A 19,075-nucleotide genomic window follows, 5' to 3' on the forward strand; every position below is an offset into this window, starting at 1 on the left:
CGGCGGGCGCGGCTGCGGGAGGGAGCCGGGCCCGGCGGCGACCCCGCGCGGTTCATGCTGGGAGCTGTAGTCCGGCGGGACAGCGGCTTCTCGCCGCCGCCTGCGGAGGCGGGAGGAGGGGGCGCAGCGGGAGGCGGTGGGGCGGGCTGAGGAGGAAGGCGGGGGCCGGGCCGGGCCGAGGCGGGCAGGTTTCCCCGGGCGGGCCGGGCTGCGGCTGGAGACGAGCCCGCGGAAGGGCGGGCGCAGGGCGGGGGGCGGGAGGCCGGAGGCCTCGCGCGGGAAGGCCGGCCGCGCCGTTAGGCCTCGGCCCCGCCATCAGCGGCGGCCGCAGCGCGCTGCCCCTCACGGGGTCTCCAGCTGTCGTTTCAAGGTGTTTTGGGTTTTTGTTGGTTTGGTTTGGGTTTTGTTTTTTTTTAAATTTGTGACTTTTGACTCCATTACAGCAAAATGGTTCCAAAATCTCCAAATTCTCTGGAGACGGGTAATACTAAATCCCCAGCCTAAACAAACATACGTGTTTGTTCACATGCCAGCAGTGTTTTCCAGTTCAACTTGCTGCTTTATTTCTTTTCTAAAAGTACATCCGACAAACTGCATCTCCTCTCACTCTCCTAGGCTGGACATGCTGAGGGGCTTTTTTGGGTTTTTTTTAGTCTTTTGTAAAGTAGGTTCTTTGTTAATCTGTTTGTCTTAAATCATTAGCTATATCAGGAGCCAAGGGTTAAAAAAAAAAAGTGCCGAATTTGGGAAGGATGTGACTTAAATTTGTTGACTGACTGGAACTGGCATTACTGCTCAACGTCTGATAGAGGTTGTCACTGCATTCTCCATGTACTTGGGACTCAACAGCGCAAGTTTGGTTCATGAAGAAAGTTAGGTGGTTTTTTCCATTTTGTGATTTTACTGCCTTCTGCTGGTCAAAGATGATCAGACTGAGTTTAATTTTACATAATCAGCAGATACCATAGCACATGATCTAAAATTAAGCTTCAGTACAAATACCAACAATAGATGTTTCATGTATTTCATGTTGGGTTGTGTTACGTAATCTCTTGGATATAATATATTTCACGTAGCAGGGTCGATCAGTAAAGAGGATCTTAGGTATTTATATGCAAAGCAGACAACGTCTTGTTTCAAAGGTCTAGCTATTGACTTGAAGCGGGGATGTAGGAGATGACCTTTCTAATCCTTCCCCTGCCTTTCAGCTCACTGCTGGCCCTTGCTAACAGCACTTCATTTCTGTGTTCCTATAAATTAGTGATCACAACCCTCATGTCTTTTAGGAATCCTTCAGACTCTAGCAGCAAGCATCTCTGTATAGCAGAGTTATAGTAATAACACTACCATGATAAACTTTTAAAAATCGTGAAGAATTGTCACAGGTAGTCACTGTTCCTTTTCAAAGCTGGAAATATGCAGAAAGTGGCACACACACCATATACATCTTTATATTCCAAGCAAAAATAAAGATGTAAAAATAAAAACCATGTTGCTCTTTGAACTAAACTCACGAAAGACTGTGGCCCCACAATAAAGGGTAATCTGTCAGTGCAGAAGGAAACAGGCCTCCTGCCTTCAGAATTTTATGACCTGTTTTAGGAATAATAGTTCTTTAAAGTTTCATCTTTGCTTTCATTCTCAAAGACAAAGATGAATGTACTTGCCTGTTTGCATATAGTCTCGAATATTGAGAGCTGAGTAGCTAACGTGGCTTGGATTTGGCTAAATGTTGAACAAAGAATTATTCAGCTGATCAAATGAAATGGCTATTCCCTTGCCTGAAATTAGTTGCCTGCACCTTCTTGCTCTGAAATTTAATAACCATGCCCTGATTTGATAGGCCACACAATATGCCATCTGGATATACATTGTAAATCCCTCAGGCAATCAGGTTATGAGAATGAAGATATTTATTTTCTGCTTTTTGCATCAGTCGGATCATGCAAAACAAAGCTTTGATTGCAAAATAATTACTCAGGCAACCATAAATAACTATCTGTAAAGAGAGAGTTTTCTTCACATTCACTAATTCCTATTTCTGTAGGAAAGATTTGCAGAGGGAGTGGGAGAGAACATACCGCATTTAACAAACTTCTAACAAATGTCACAGAGTTTACACTTCCAACATTTTAATGGCATAAAGGCCATGCAAACCATCTTTGAGCTCTATTTGTGCTAAATGGATATGGTACTAGTAAGGAAATATTTAAAATCTGTGTTCATGGAACATATAATTTGTCTTTGCTTTTTTTAATAGGTAAACCAAGTGGGTAACACCAAGAGGCAGCATCAAGAAGACTAAACATTAGAGAATATTCTCTCTGCTTTACAGATCTTAGAGATACCATGATTACACAACATTTACCCACCAAGTACTGCAGAATGGTAGGATAACCCTGGACAGTCAGGGGAATAAAGCTTCTACTCCCGTATCTGCCACTAGCCTACTAGATTGCCTCTGGGAAGTCATCTAAGCATTCATCAATAATCTGCAATATATTTGGAAAACCCCATTAAACATTTGGCCAATAGTATGTGCTTTCCAAAACACCCGTTTGTCTGTTGTCTAAACAGAGCAGACCTTGGGTCAAGGAGCTATAGAGAAGGGAGTTTTTCCTCATTTATTTTTAGTTTCATTTCCTAGGGAAGTAAGCCATCTGTGATCTGTTTCCCTCTGGAAATTTTGAAACTGCTCTGCAATTTAATCAAGTTTGCAGAGCCTCAGAGCTACTAAATACCTCCAGTTTTTGTGGAAATAGCTGGTCAGGTAAAGAGAGACCCTGGAATAGGAGAACACTGGAATCCAGGCTATGTTAATTCTGCTGCTCACAGAACTACTTGTTAAAATAGATTACAACAAGGTTGCTCCCACCCATTTAAGAACAGAAAACCTCAGATGTGCTTGTGGAAGGGTTGCTTGTGCTTAGCAACACTGCTGGAAATAGAATGGTTAGATAAATGATACAGAGCTTTCTAAAGATGAGAAGCATTATTGATTAAAAACTAAAAGCTATGGCAACTATTTTGTCTCTGAAGCAAACCCATTACTCCAGGACATCATGGGTTTCGCAAAGCAGTTGGGATCTTCAAGGTTAATAGTCAATGCATGCGCGCTGTAAAGCAACAAAGAAGCACATATGCTTGAGGGATCCTTTCAGGGAACAAAGGAATCTCCCAGGTCGCTTCTTGTTCCCACCTGCATGCACAGGCTCTCACTATGCTGTCTGCTGAGGGTGGCCCCGAGGTCCTTCTCTAGACTAGACTCACCTATCTACCCAAGTGTGAATCTGCTGTCATGTACCTGGTATGTCAATCTGCCTGGGGAAGCCATTGTGGCAGCAATTTGTGCACCATCCTTTCAAGCAGTAATGCAGGATGAAAGGGACAGTGTGAGCATACCCCCTCACTAGATTGCTGATGGCTTTTGAGGTGTTTATTTCCATTGATTGAGTCAGTATGCTTCTGCTCATACCACTCACCCCATCCAAACCCAGATTTTCTTACTCTATCCCAGGATTAGGGAAGAGGAGGCTCCAGTAAGATACCTGTAAGAATCTGTGCCAGGGCTACCCTTAATTTAAGATCTTAGTTAAATATCTGGAAGAGGAAATAAAGAGCACATCAGTGGCATTTACAGAGTATTAAACTGGGAGAGATTGAAAGCTATGTTCAGGATAGAAACATAAACTAAGCAGAAATTAATGGAAGCTCAGTTGGGAAGACTGCAAGTCCTTATCTGAGGAGATTTAAGTTCATGAACCCATCTACTAAAATTAAGAAATCTCAAAGTAATAGTGCCAGGAGACAAAGAATAAAGGCAAAAATGAAGAAGACATCAAATACTGCCATATGAAGAAGGCTGCAGAAAGGCTAGTGCAGTTGAGAATTCAAATTTCCATTTCTCCCTCAAGAGGAACTTTTCCTGCTGTAGAAGTATGAGTCTGGCTCCCATTCCTGCCACAGTGTCTGCTGGTCTACCCAGCTGCTCCACCTAAAATAGTGGAGGTAAGTCCAAGAGAAAGGGAGGACACCACTGCTGCTTCCCCCGTCTTCAAATAGCACTGGTGCCTGGAACTGCTGTGCTTCTCCCTTGGAGAGAAAGCATGATCCTCCTGTGGGTCAGGCTCACAGGCTGGGAAATTTTGCTCTAGGCAGAATGTTTTACACAGCCGTTTTGCTTCATGTGGTAGTTGATATGATTTGATTTGGTATCCAGAGCTACAAAATACCTCCCTTCCTTGCTGTGAGGATCCCTTGTGATCTTCTGATGCCTGGGATGAAGAATGCCATTCCCTATAAAAATGGTCTTTGAAATGCTGTACTCAGGGCACCTTGGCTCTACTTCCAGCTCAGCTGTCATTAGCTTTTGCTATGCCCGGCTTGAGTCATCTATAAAAGAAATAACATGGATGTGAGGGATACAGTGAAGGCTGCAGGCACTCAGAGAGTCCTAGCTCCTTCTTTACTCTCCTAGTTTCTCATTCGCCCTGCAGAATCTGGGCACTGGGCAAACGAGGCTGCTCCTTCTTACTCTGAGAACACCAGGATCTTCACTCTTGCCATACATGTCTTGAGAAGATAATTGTGCTTGTACAGTTTACATTACCCATGTGTAGTGTCCTTACCTTTAAAGAAATTATTTGCAAAGAGGCAGAGAAAATTTGGCCCTTACTGAATTCAATTCGTTTCACTTAGCTGCCAGCAGATGGCTCTCTGAATTTGCAGTCCCTTATTTACTACATTGTTTATTGAATTATGTTGGACACATTTTCAGTGGAAAATGTTTGTAGTGTGTTTGCTTTGAGGAAGTTTACGTAAGAAGAACAAGGAAGCAATGGACTGAGTAAACAGACAGCTAACAAACAAGACACAGGATCGGTTCACTTTTTGCAAAATGTTTTATGACTACAGTCCAAAGGATTTTTCTTGTGCAGGGCCTAATCGTACAATTAATCAGGCTCAATGAGTTACATCTGTGTTTGCCGGTTGCATTTACTAAATGTGATTATAACCAAGTAAAATTAATTCTTAATAAAAAAGCATTTTAGTCATGTATTTTAAAGGATGCATGTGGTTTATGGACAGGTACCCTAGTGAATTGATTGAAATGCTTCTTCATTCACACCCCTTCAGTGTGAGAGATGTTGTTTCATGGATCCATGTGTGTTAATAGAGCACTATGTCTACGCCATGAACTTTAGATAGGTGCTTAGCCCAAGTACAGCTTGCAGATGTAGACTCAGCTCTTCATTCCTCACCTTTTTGTTACATGGTTTATCAGAGAAGAATAAAAGGTGACTTTCAACATGACAGTCCACGTTTTGATAAATTGCTGGGCTTTTCCGTCAGCCCTCAAATCAGCAAGGTAACTAGAAGGGAAACACAACAGCTGTGGTGGAGACCCATCACCTTTCACAGTGCCCCTCAACGCCCAGTTTAGCATATGCTCAGTCTTTGTCCTGGTGGAGTACTAATGCACCCAGGACAAGTGAGGATCACCCCTCAGCTTCTCAGAGACCACTTACCTGAAGCAGCAGCTGCTTATTGCTGATGGCTGCATACATGGGCTAACTGGTTTTTGGAGGTAGTGATGTCTTTCAAAGGCTGAGGCATTCTACCGTTGGAATCTGGTGCACAACAACATAGGTTCCTTATTTGCTGAAGAATTACAATGTGTTGAGGCAGAGTAACTATTCAGTATCCTCATAATGCTGGTAAAGTTCCAGGTTTCAAATTGCCTGCTAGAACTATGTAACCTCTACCCAAACATTAATTTAAATTAAGTTGGGCTGTATATGGAGGTATTAATTGCAGTGTAAACAGTCCCTCCACTGAAGTTAGTCTGGATGTGTCTTCACCCTCATTCTGACATACCAGTTACCCTTGAGGACAATACCTATGCACAAACAACTTTATGAAAAATAAGCAGCCTAACACTCCAAATATATCATCAATTGCATACAATTTCACCCTAATTTAAAAGAAAATAGTTCAGTTTTCTACTGCAGGTAAAATTTGCCACACGACAGTTGTTTTTGAATTAGAGGAAGCTGCTAGGTCCTAAAAAGATGCCTGGAGAGATTTTTTTTTGCAGACTGAAATTCTATGTAACAGGTCTCTTGTATCCAATTGGTCACACTCTCCTCTTTGCAAAGCATGAGTTTGTTTCTTCAGACAAAACATTTCCTTCAATTAATTCTCTTGACTTTTAAGATAAGAAAACAAGAGGCAGAAAGGTTATGTGACTCACAGTGCCTGTCAGTGGCAGCACTCACCTTAGTACTCGAAATAATACAGCGACACCACAGTATCAATCATACTGACTTGCCAGCGATATGGAGGCAGGATTTGTTGATACCATGAATTTTAGTGTTTGGTGTTATTAGATTTATAATGGTAAAAGACTGCATTTTTTTTCCTCACATTTCTTCACTTTTTGCTTGACTTCATTTGGTTAATGCTCCACGCACTGCAAAATTTAGTCAATCTACAGAAGCTCTTGCTTTTCTTTACAAGGTCGTGTGTACATTTCTACCACCCTCAGTGATCTCTTACTAGTTCAAGTCATTGGCACCAACTTTGTAGACTTTTGCTGGGCTGTTACTACCTGAAAAGTAATGAGGAATCTTTCTGTTATTTTTCTGAAATTCACTTGTTGATGTTGACTCTTAAATGAATTGAGGGATTTTGTTCATATTTAGACCAACTATATGAAGAAAGCTTGTTTATCTGCAAAGCAATACCCTCCCATTCAGACCACATAACATATACTGTATTTGATAATGATCTATTTTATATCCATTTTGTATCTTTGAACTGAAAATATGTCTATTTTTTTATTTTTGTACATAGATGTTCCACATTAGATAGGGTGGAGTTAGGGGTTTTTTTCATCTCTGTTGATACTTCTGTACATTTATATGCTTCAACAACATGAATAACAAACCATTCATAAAGAGGTGGGCTCCTGTCCCCTGCTCCGTTTTAGCTTTGTAGCGTACTGCAGTGATGATCTGCAATTAGTGCAAAGGCCCTTCACTGTCAAGGAGAGACTATTGCATTAGCTTAGAGCTTGATTGCTCTCAGTTATTGTCCTGCTCTTCCAGTGAGGCTGTGGCCTCTCTGGCAAGGGTGGCAGAGCAGGATGTGTGTCCCCACCCCAGCTAGCAGTTTCAAATGCTGGTATCCATGCACAGACTTTCCTTCCTCGCAGTTTCAGATGTCAGAGCACATCTGTCAGGCACATCTCATCCGACTGCCCTTCCGTCAGTTGCCTCCAGTGCAGAGGTGGGTGGACAGCTGGAATCAAGCCTGCCAGAGCTCATCTGACCAGGCTCTGTGCCGCAGAAAAAGTCAGTGAAGAGCAGGGCACTGACAGATGAGCAAAGGTGACATCAAAACTCAGCAACTAGTTACCTGAAGCCCTTGTGCTATAGACTTTGGAGGTGTAGGAAGCAGCTGACATACAGCTCGGATGCCGGTGTGGAGTGAGGCAGGCAGTATGGGTGCTGGGTGGCTGTTTCAAGGTAAGCCATTCCTGCTCATCAGGGAGAGACATAAAGTTGCCTGTGTCATTACTGCCTTTTAAAGTGTACCCTTCGTCTTTAAACAGCCCATGATAACAAACCAGTTGTAGAAGGCTTTTAAATAAGCTTTTGGGGATTATACTGAGCCAACTTTACGTGTCCCGCAAATTAATCAAGTTCTTCTGTCGGTTATAGTAACTGACAGGAGGGGAAAACGAAATCTGAAATCCAAGAGGTCTCTTGATTGACCTTGGATACTCTGTGCTCTGTATATCAGGGCTTTGGGGCCAGACTGTTCTTTGTACCTTCTGGCAGCAGTAAGAATTTCCCTTTTCAGAAATGCGGGATTCCCAGTTTCGGTATAAAAGAGTTAGGCAGTGACATTTTCCCTTAAGGCAGGACTAAATTAGCCCTCCTGCCTCTCAAACTGATGCCGTTTTGGAAAGGAAATTCCATACGAGATGGGGGATGGGAAGGAGGAAACATTTCTGGTGGTCCCTCATGCTTAGGTCTGTTGTCGTAAGCACAGAGACGATGTACGAGAATTTATTCAGATCATAGAATTGTAGAATGGTTTGGGCTGGAAGAGACGACTCATGAGGGTGTAAGAAGGTAAATAGCTCATTGGCTTGTCTTGTCCACTCCGTGTGATGGACTTATCCTGTGTGCAATTCCACACGCAGGCGGTAATTCAAGAGCAAAAGTCTTTGTCTTGGCAGATGTTTGTGGGATATTTTCTCTCCTCCTCTTTCTCAGTGCCCTTTCTCAGTGGCATACAATAGGTCTTTGCTTTGCACTATCTCCATCTGTGTGCATGTGTGTGCGTGCATCTGTGTAACGCATGACAGCACATTTCTGTAGCGGGCCACAATCTTATCCACATGGGATTCACTTTATATATGCACAGAGTCTGATTAACTCCAGTGGGATTACTCACATATGTATATATTTGCAGATTTCGGGGCCTGACATTCCCTGTGTAAACACATGCAAACAGAAAAGCAGCATAATTATATGCAGCTGGAAATCAGTGGCTTCTGCTAGTGGAAAAATTGGTATACTCAGATTGCAGTCGCGATGTGCTAGAAACATTCACACAATGCAAACAGATGGAATCGGATGAATTAACACTCGCTACTTTTGGACGCTTCCTGGATTACTATTAATAGCTCTCTGGTTTAGATTAATGCACAGCATATGTCATGTAACACTGACTTTGAATTATCTGTTAGAATGTGTTCTAGGCTCAATCTTTTTTTGAAGTCCCAGAATAGTTTTTTTTTTACCTCCCCACCCTCTACCTCCTCTTCCCATTAGGATGACCACCTCAAATACCACACATTTATGGAGGGACTGGTAGCAATGACCTGTTGGGATGGAAAGATGGTTGTTACACTATTCCAGCCATCTTCTAAATCACCATTCGGGAGGATATTTAGCCTTTCTGAAGGAAAAGTTGGTACCCTACAAGGTATGATAGACCGAGAGCCCAGTCTCGTCCCTGCAGGCACATAGAGCGTCCGGGAGCATGGTAGTCACGGGCGTCCCTCGGTGCCATGCTGGGTAGGGGTATGGGTGGCCAAGGGACCCGGCCATGCCATGCAGACCTGCGGCAGCCTGGAGCTGTGGAGCAGCCCCAGCGAGGTTCTTCCAAGGGCTAGCACGTACGAGACCCGGGCCGCGGTTCTGAGCCGAGGCCCCCGCTGCCCACACCCTCCGGTCGAACTCTGCAGGTCTCGCCCGACACCGGGGTGAGATGCTGGCTGGTGCGAGCCGGGTGAAGAGCCATTTTCCCTAACCACGAGTGGATCTTCATTATTGCAAGTCATAACCCCAACGCACTCCGTTTTTAAATGGGAATAAAGCGGCACCGCGGCAGTGAAGGCGAGCTGAACCGAAGGCGCGTTCAGGCTGCACCCCGGCAATGACAGGACGCGCTCGGTGAAGCCTGTCCGAGCCCCGCGGGATGGAGGCCGGGTCGCTGCTGGTGCGGGTCCCGGAGCGGCTGCCCCAGCCCGCCCCAAGGGCCGAGGGCCCGGCACCGGGGCTGGGCAGGGGAACGGCGACGGCCACTCCTCGCCGCGGCCGCCCGCCCTGCCGTATGTCTGCGAGGAGCGGCCCCTGCCCGGGAAGGGGGAGGAGGCGGGCGGGCGCGGCGAGCGCCGAGGGTGGGAGCTGGGCCGGCCGCGCCGCGCGGGTGCGCGCCTCCGCGGAGCATTACGGCGCCCGCTCCCGGCTCCCCGGCTCCGCCAGCGCTGAGGAGCGGCCGCGCGGAGCCCCGCAGCGCGGCCATGGCCGAGCGCCGCGCCTTCGCCCAGAAGATCAGCAGGTAGCGCGGCCGCGGAGCGCAGCGGCGGGGGGGGGGCGCGCCCGGTCCCGGCCCCCGGCGCCGGACGTGGGGAGGGGCGGGCTGCCGGGCCCGGCCGGCGCGGAGGGGTGGGCCCGCCGCCGCGCCCTGGGGGGGCGAACGGGCCCGGCGCGGCCCGCGGGCGCCCGCCGCCCTCCCGGCCTTCGGGCTGCTGACAGGGCGCCCGCGCGGCGGCGGGCCGGGCCGCGCCGGGTCCGAGCCGTCGCGCTGGGCCTGCCGTGAGCAGCCCCCGGCCGGGCCGCCGGGCAGGGTCCGCCCAGGCCGGCGCCGCGGGGCTGCGGTTCCCCCCCCTCTGCAACAAAGGGGTGGGGGACGCGGCCGTGCGTGTGCGCCGTGCCCGCCTCGCGCGGTGCCGCTTCCCTCGGGAAGGGGGGGAGGAAAAAAAAAAAGGAGGAAAAGAGCCGTTCGGTTGGGCTGCCTGTGAACAAAGGCCGGCCGGGCACATTGTGCAGTCCCTTCTCGCCGCACAATGGGCGGCCCGGCGCTCCCGGCAGCGCGGCCAGTGTTTTCCTGCCGGAGCCTGCCCCGGAGCCTGCCCCGAACCTGCCCCGGAGCCTACCCCCGAACCTGCCCCGGAGCCTGCCCCCGAGCCTGCCCCCGAGCCTGCCCCCGAGCCTGCCCCCGAACCTGCCCCCGAACCTGCCCCGGAGCCTGCCCCGAGGCTGCCCCCGAGGCTGCCCCCGAGGCTGCCCCCGGCCGCTGTGCGCCGAGGTCGCCTTCCCTCCGCTGCCTGCGGCGGGGAGCGCCGGGGACGGGCGGCCAGAGCCCTGTCCGGGCGCTGCACCCCGTACCTGGGAGCAGCAAACCTGCCTGCTCGCTTCGTTGCTGCCTGCAAAATGGAGAAAATAGTTCCATTCCTTTTGTGCGTGATAAGCAGCTGGTTAATGTTAGCACAGCTCCTTGGACGTGCAAAGCTATTTGATTCTTCAAGTGTTAAACGTCCCTGTATTTTACAAAGTTTTTGTTTTGTTTTGTTTTAAAGAGGAATATTTATAGGAAATTATCTGCTAATACCAAGTTTCTGCAGATTTATATTCCAGGCTAGGCATGCAGTTCCAGGTGGGAACCGGAGTTTGCTTGTTTGCAGGTCTGACCAGATAGCCTTTGGTGGCCGTGGTACCCCTCCTAGCTGTAACTAGCAGCAGAGTGAGAGTGGGAACCATCAGTTTTGCTGGTGCTATTCAGGAGGCTGTGGAAAGTACTGTCATTTTCATGCCATTGAATGAGAAAAATGTAGGTACAATTAGTTCCTGTTATGGAGGCTGTGATTGAGAACGGTCATGGACACAAAAAGGAGGTCAAAGGAAAAGCCTAGGTAGGAAGTAGAGGGGTGGCATCAATCCCACCCCACTCAGGATCTGAAGACGGAGTGAAAACTCTCATGGTTCTCTGCAAACTTTGATGTGCACCAGCCAAAGGTTAATGTGACACATCGAGGTTCCGGGAACGGAGAGAGCTGGGTTTGCTGCCAGACCGTTTTTCCTGGTTCTTGATTGTAGTCATAGAAATAGTCACATGCGAGACAAGTACTAGAAGTAGGAGCGTAAGAGTTCTGCACCCCTGGCAGGAAGTTAAATAAAATGGCCCTGGGGTGACCACTGTGGGTGCTCATGTTTCTGCCTGCATCAGGCACTAGCTCAGTGCAGTAAGTTCATCAGGCACTAGCACAGATGTGCCGCCCTTGTGTACCTTTTCATCTAATCCGGTCGATGTGTTTTCAAACCAGCCAAATGGCAGCGGCGCGCGTGTGTGTGTGCGTGCAGGCAGAAGTGGTCTCTTCGACACGTCAGGGTCACTTGAGGAGTTTACTGTTCGTGTAGGCTGTGCCTGCAGAAGGACCCAGGTGGTCTGCAATGAGGTCAGCTCCTCCTGGAGCAGGGCTGTTGCATCTCCAACTCTTTCTTTTACAGTTATTTATAAGACTTCTGTATTTCTCTCTGGGATTTCCCATATTGTAGTGTTGTCTTCTGAGAAATCTAAAGTTCCTGGTTCCTGGGCTGCACATCCAGTGCATGTGAAGGCAAAAACTTGTGGGCAGAAGAAGCTGATGTACCCAGAGGTGCCCAGACTGAGCTGTAGCCCTTCTCATGCTGACACAGAGTATGCTGCTCTGAATGTTACTCTTTCAGAGGATACGGAAGTCCCAAGAGCTGTGTTGGTGGTTGCTGGAAGCCCTCCCTGGTTCCATTGTTTAAAGAAGAATAGATCCATCACATTTTCACACTCTGCCCTCCGGTTTGGCTTACTCATCGAGGTAGACATAGCATTTGTCCTATTCACAGGAAATAGCCATGCTGCTCTTGGTTTGCCTGATAGCGTGTGATGCAAATGGGATGTAATTCAGATCCATGAAGGTAAATTACTTTAAGGCCTACCTACCAAACAGATGCAAGCTTCTAAGCTGCTTATTACAGTAGTGGTAGAAAAAGAAATGTGAGATGAGCAGTTCTGTTTCTTAGAAAGACCACAGATGTGGTCTTCACGGCCCTGATTTACTGCCTGTGCTTTCTTCAACCAGTGCGGTGCACCTCAAGGGTACATATAGAACTCCACTGCCATGTGGTGTCTGTTTATTACTGCTGGAATCTTTAAATATTAGGGGTAGCAGCTATCAGTGACTGCTACAGCAGTTTCAAAATATTTTTTCAAGACTGTCTGTTACAAGGTATCTTTCTGACTAGGTCATGCTGCATTTTTGTTGGAAGGCTTCAAACTAGAACAGATTTTTAGCCTGAACTTTGGTCATCACATGTACTTACTAAGTCTTCTTGACTCCATCAAAAGAAACTCCTGAATTAAACTTACTATAGTGGGTTAATAATACCTGAAATCTGGCCTGAAATTTTTAATTTTTAATTGTAAATATATTGGTAATCAATTTTTTGTTAAACTGTATTGGAACATGTCCTTCTGCAGCATCATAATACTTCTGTAGCTGCTTGTACGCTATTGTTTCCATCCCAGTGTAGGAACAGATGTACTTCTGTTTAGTACCCCTGTTCAGCTCATATGGTGTTTGGGGGACTAGAGAAGAGTTAGTGGAAGGCAGGATCCACACCGGCAGAGATAAAAAATAAAATAAAAAATAAATAATAATATACAATAAAAACCAGTCAATACGTTATTCTGGAGGAACCAGCTAAGCTGCCTGTTCACTCTCAGCAGGGCTGGGTGTTCAGTACTGACCAAGCTGAGTGCCGCGTCTGGCCTCTCTGGGGTTGTGCTGCGCTGTCCCCACTGAGCACTGACCCCTTCGCCTGGCTGCGCTTGATTCCTGCTTGCATTATCCCAGTACGTTTTGTGGGTATGGGGCTGCTTGACAGAAATAGGATGTGGAAGTCCCACCACCAGAAAGGTCAGTTCTGAGTTCCTGAATGTTGCAGTAATTGAAACGTCTTGTATCGCAGCACTCCAGGCTTTCCAGGGGCAGGCAGAAGAAAAAGTATGCAAGTTTTTTACAGTTCAAATACAGAAAAAGAAAAAAATCACCCTTTAAACATCACGCAACATACACAGTTCAGGCAAACTCATGTAGCCTTTCATGTGAGCCCCTGTCTTGGTGCCTTGTCATTGCTCTTGGACCATCCTGAGATTGGGTTATCTAGGGAATCCAGAACTGCTTCTTTGGTCAGACCATCATCATTTTGAAAGTGTCTTTCCTTGGAAAGAGTTTTGCTCTTCCTTTACTGCTCCCACAATTAAAGAGGATCCTTCTGATTTGGAATAACATACCTGCCTTACCCTCCGTTTTGCTGTGCATTTCAGTGTCACAGAAAGCCCAGAGTGTGATTCTTTACCACTGGTCTTTACTCTCGTGCTGAGAATTTTCAGTTTTCTTGTCCCCAGCTCTTGATGGAGTCTGGGGAAAATTGTTTTCACCCTCATGGGTCCAGCCCTTTCTTCTGAGGTGCTTCTATATGAACGGGAACCTCATGGTGCCGTGAAGCACTGCTGTCTGGGGCTGGGGGTATCTTTAGCAGAGCCCTGGCTGAAAGGGGGTGACCCTGCTCTCAGACATTCAGTGATTTGGAAATTCCCCATCATCCAGGGCTCTTACATTGTATATGGACAGCTTTCTGGAGTAATCACAGCTTGTTGTCTTTATGGTTTTGAATCGAGGAAAAAACACTTCTGTTCACTACATTTAGAGCTAGCATCTTATTTCTGCTGAAGCTCCCTTTACACTGATGGGGTACTGTAAAAGGTGACTTGGGAAGACTAAATTTACATTTGTGTTCATTTAGAGCCCTTTTACATTGCCTGAACGATGTGTCAGGGAGACTGACAGCCGCCTTTGCCCTGCCTCAGGGTAAACAGGGATGGTGTGAAACCTGCACCCACTGAAGTGGATAGCAAAGCTGTCACTGGCTTCCACAAGCACCGAATCAGGCCAGAAATGTAGTGGTCGCAGCAGGGTATTCATCGCAGTTTATTCTCTTCCCACATCCAGATGCCATTTGCATTGTCAAAACACTATCATGGATAATTGAAAGTATTTTAACAGAAGCTTCAGAGGAGCTTTTTTCTCTTCTCCAAAAGTCATGTTGTCTGCCCCTGCTCAGCTGTTGTGGATGTCTCATGCGGGAGTTGGCAGTGCTCTGGGAAGCCTGAGAAAATCTCTGACTGCTTAAAGCAAGCGAGAGGGCAGGGAGAACAGTTCATCTCCAGGGCTCCACTACAAAGCTGCTTCTCTGTACAAGGCTTCCTTGTTTGGTTGGGTTTTTTTAACGTGAGATGTGACTTTGATCTCTCCTGAAGAACCCAGTCCTGTGGTGATTTTCACAGTAAGGTATCTTGGGAGCTCATTCCCTTTGCTGTAGCCTAGGGGTGACGCTTTCAGCCTTAATAATCAAATATTATCAGAAGAGCACCACAGGTAGGTTGTATGGTGTTTTCTGTTTTAATCAATGGTAAGGAAAAAGGGAACATGTTGTTGCTCATCTTCCGTGTTAATTTAAGAACCCACACTTACCCCGCGGCAGTCAGGATCAGGCTGGGTATTTCCTCAGCTTCGGGTTGTAAATCAAACCCATTTCACTCAAAGGGGAAAGAGTTCACTCTGAAGGAAACAGGACCTCGGGTTCAGGAGGAGGGCTGCATCCAGGGTACTGCTGAACTGGCGGGGTAGCTCAAGGCCAGAGCTCCCCCTCCAGAAGGTTCCCTCATCCACCGCGATGCATACCTGGTGACTCACACCGTGGTTCAAGCCTGGATGGAGCCGTCTGTTCCGCAGGCAGGAGAGCCCAGGCAGAGCACGTAGAGACAGAGGGACAGGTCATCTCAACTGCAGTGGCGAGACAGATGCAACTGGCCAGTGCCATTTGGCTTTGGGAATTCAAACCCAGGCATACTGACTTAAAGTAGGATAGATGCCTCCAGCCATGTGCAGAGTTGTATGCAAGTGAGCCAGCTCAACAAAGAAGGATGCTTTCACTTTAAAAAGTAAACTATGTAAACACAATTTTCTCTGCTGCAGAGAGAGAACAAGCAGCGTTGCTGTGGATTGGCACAGATGCCTCGCTGTGCCAGGCTGACTTTCTCAAGAGGCAAAGGCTTACTGAATGTAGAGTCACTGCACATGACACACAAGATGAAGAACAGGCAGGAGTAACTGTTTTCTAATTAGCGGGATGGGGAGAAACAATTTGCATTGCTCTTTCAAAATCGGGAGGGCTATGGAAAAGAGAGACTTCCTCAAATGACTGCAGCAGATGATCTGGATGACTGTATCCTCACCCACCTTTTCTGTGAAATGGAAGAGTCCATAACCTTGCTTGGCGTAACTGGACAGGTCTTGGTGAGCCTTTTGTTGGGAAGGCAAAAAGAAGAACTGATGTTTCCAGTATGCTTCTTAAGCCAAAAAAAAAAAAGGAACAATTTTTGGGTTTGACCCAGTGGGCCGCATAGCAACCAATTATTTTTGTGTGTAGTAAAGAAACATGGAAGTGCAAACAAATGGTTTCATTTTGTTATTTGCAGCTCAGAGTATTTTGAGAATGACTGGTCTTGTTTTGCTTTAGAAGCCAGTTCCAAGGGGATTTTTTTTCTTCTCCTTTGTCTTTTTTTTTTTTTTCTGTGTGAACCACATGCACACACAATAATTAACGAGTGAAGAAAGGTCAGAAAGGAAGTGACTAGGGAAGAGGTACTTTAAACATACATTCATGAGGCCGTGGGCTGTAATTAACTGGAATGTTTGTCTAACGATCCCAGGTTACATGTTCAATATAAGATAGTTATTAAAGAGGCAGTTTTTTATTTGTCCTTTTAATTATCAAGAGCTTTAATGGCTTTTCTGCCAAAATTTTTTTTTTTTTTTTTCCATTTGGAGACTGTTTTGAGATTTATTTCTCTTTTCTGGTTGGGTTTGGTGTAATACACTTTTTAACCTAAGTTGGTTTAGGAAGCATAGCTTCTCCTTAGAAATAGTGTTCAGGGTTATAATATAACATGAACATACTAGTCTTGAATAGATGGCATTTGTCATGGGCAAACAGCTTTTGGAAATGGGGGAGGAGAAGGCAAGTGTATTATCAGTTTTAGGGAAACTGTGAACCTCTGTGATGAAGCAGTGAGAAAGCAGACCTAAAAGTAGTCAGCTGAGGTGTTTTCTAAATAGGAAAATACTCGTTTGGTTCTACAAAGCCCTGGTCAGGCCTTATCTGAAGCCATCAGGGTGATCAAGGGAGCAGAAAGCCAGTTGCAGGATATGACCTTGCTTAGCCTTGCAGAAGGAAGTCTGGGAGGCGTAGGACTAATTTTTGTGAATACCTTGCAAGTAGGAAGGAGTGAGAGGAGGGCTATTGAGCCTAACTGATGATGTTGGCACCAAACCAAATGGGTATAGATTACCCATAAATACACTTGGTGATCAGATTACATTAGAAGACGGTTTCTAAATGTCCAAAGCATGATGCTTTCCAGTAGGGGAAATGGCGTTTGATCCATTTGTGAATGCAGTGATACAGAAAGGTAGCCAACAACAGCTGTGGATTAGACTGCAGGCTTGGAGTAAGTAGTAGTAAGTCTTGCAGACTCCACTCAGGAATTTTGAGGTCTAGATGGTAGCCAGCTACTTCATGTGGGGAGAGGTTTGATTGGAAATTGTGAAAGCTAGAGAGGTAGGACCACTTAAGACTTTAAAGTAACGATGGTGTCTTGGTCAAACCAATTGGATGTTGTTCAGTTCTGACTTTCTGTGATCATGCTTTAGGGGAATTTTTAATACCCAGTGAGGTTATTAATGGGGCAGGAGCATGGAGCAGCCATTGATGGTCAGCACATGGTCAGAAGCTATGCTGATCAGTGTCACCCTTTTGTTTTACCGTGTTTCTTCCCCTGTTGCATCAGATGACCTTTTCAGCGGGAATGATGTCGGGCAGTGTGATAGTATCCATGCAAACTTACAGTGCCCCTAAGCAATGCTCTAATTGCAGCCGAGCTTGTTTCTACTTCAGATTGGGGTAAAGCACAATTGTAGCTAAAGTTAAGGGTGTATTGACAGGCTGTGCTCCAAATACAGCACAGCTCCCAGCCCCTGCAGAGCTGCCCAGCTGAGGCCAACACGCAGAAGGAGAAGGGACTGAGAACCCCTCTGGAGTCTATCACAAAGCATGTCTCAGGTTCATAAGGAGCCACCGCATGCGAGAGGAGCAGCGCTGAGTAACGTGGCTAGGCATGGGCTGTGGTTTCACAGCTGAGGATGGGTTTCCTCCTCTGGCTATACTTTCCATCTGGAAACAATGTATGTCCCTTGAAAATGGGGAAAGATTCTTAGTTTTTCCTGTGTTGTGCTGCATGGTGAAATGTGGGTTCTGATTTTTCCTGCCAGCCATGCGGTGAAGGGCTCTCTTCTGCATATCGTCAGGAATTACACAGTACACACACCGAGTAAGAGATCGGGTTTAAAGCAGAGATCGTCTGCAACCCGGGGGCAAGCTTTTAAATCTCGTCAGCCACAGATGCGTGGTGTTTTCCATGCCAAGCAGCCATTTTAATACATTCCAAATTTTCCTATAAATGCTAGCAGCATGCATGGTTTGTTCTCATGTGTGCGTATCTGTGAGTGTATGCATGCACATGGTGGGAGCAAGGAAGATGATTCTTCTGAGGGCGATTAGACAGCCTGAATGTTGTCCGTCCCCAGCAGGAGCTGTTTGGTCTGCTTTCAGAAGCCACCCTCCAGAAGTGAAAACATAGTCTCCTGTGGATAAAGGCAAACATGAAGCAAATGACTTCTTGCAGCCAGAATACACAATTTTTTTTTTTTCCCTTCTGCAGTCCACTTTTTTAAAAGACAAAATAATGCTTCCTCTAGCTAATCTTACTCCCATCCTCTGGCCTGAGGAAACATCTGCTCTCCATGGTGGGCTCGGTTGTCCCAGCTAGTTCCCTTTTAGAGTTCCCTTGTCTTCCATTGACATCAGTTGCTTCCACCTGCCCCCATTCCTGCCTACCAGCGTTCACTGCCACAGCAGTCCTGAAGCTAGGAGCCCACCCTGATGTCCAGGTTTTGCTCAGGGGAGGTTTAACCATCTTTGCTTGACAGGATTTTAGCAGCTCGTGCACCATGCTGATGATACACAGCATGTTCCCTTGAGTGAGATCAGGAGCGAGTCTGCTGGCAATGACGCTGTTTCCACAAAGATCGCTGATACAGCAGAAAAAAAAATCACCGGTGTCCTTGCAGCCTCTTCATCTGTCTTATGCACCAGTTAGCATTCCTTTGGAGCTGGGGCTTTGTTCTGGGAAACAGAGTGGACTGCAGTGCTGCGATGTGGTGAATGACAGTTGGGAGTGGGTTTGTCACTAATAAATTGGTCATTGACTCCTGGAGAAGAGCACTCTTGTGTTGGTAAGGCCATGTAGACTGGGGTAGTCAGCAGCTTTTCAGCAAAACGTTTTTTTGTGGAAAGAATCTCGGCTTCTGGTTTGCTTTTGAAACAAAACCATTTCCACCATACTCAAAAACTTGGCTATCCCAGTTCTACTGCCGAGGTGAGCGGCAGTGTACTGCTGGGTTACAAGATGGAGCGCTGTGGATGGTTGTGTTAGGGCTTGACCCGTGGCTGTTCGTTAAGACAGTCTTTGACTATCGGCATTTCCGTCTCTGACGTGCTGTTCCTTTGCTGTCATGTTCCCTTGGTGGGTTTACTTAACTCTAGTGTTTTCAGGCTTA

General features: G+C 46.7%; 1 protein-coding gene across 1 annotated transcript in view; it reads left to right on the forward strand.

Moving 5' to 3' along the window:
• The first annotated feature begins 9,820 nt into the window (after positions 1 to 9,820).
• DOCK7 (dedicator of cytokinesis 7) overlaps positions 9,821 to 19,075 on the forward strand; it is a 110,870-nt gene continuing 101,615 nt past the window's right edge. The window contains exon 1 of the mRNA XM_075711218.1: positions 9,821 to 9,858. Coding sequence (XP_075567333.1) covers positions 9,821 to 9,858 — 38 coding nt within the window. The remainder of the gene's footprint in view (positions 9,859 to 19,075) is intronic.

The sequence above is a fragment of the Pelecanus crispus genome, chromosome 5 (genome assembly GCF_030463565.1).
Source record: "Pelecanus crispus isolate bPelCri1 chromosome 5, bPelCri1.pri, whole genome shotgun sequence".
Taxonomy (NCBI): Eukaryota; Metazoa; Chordata; class Aves; order Pelecaniformes; family Pelecanidae; genus Pelecanus; species Pelecanus crispus.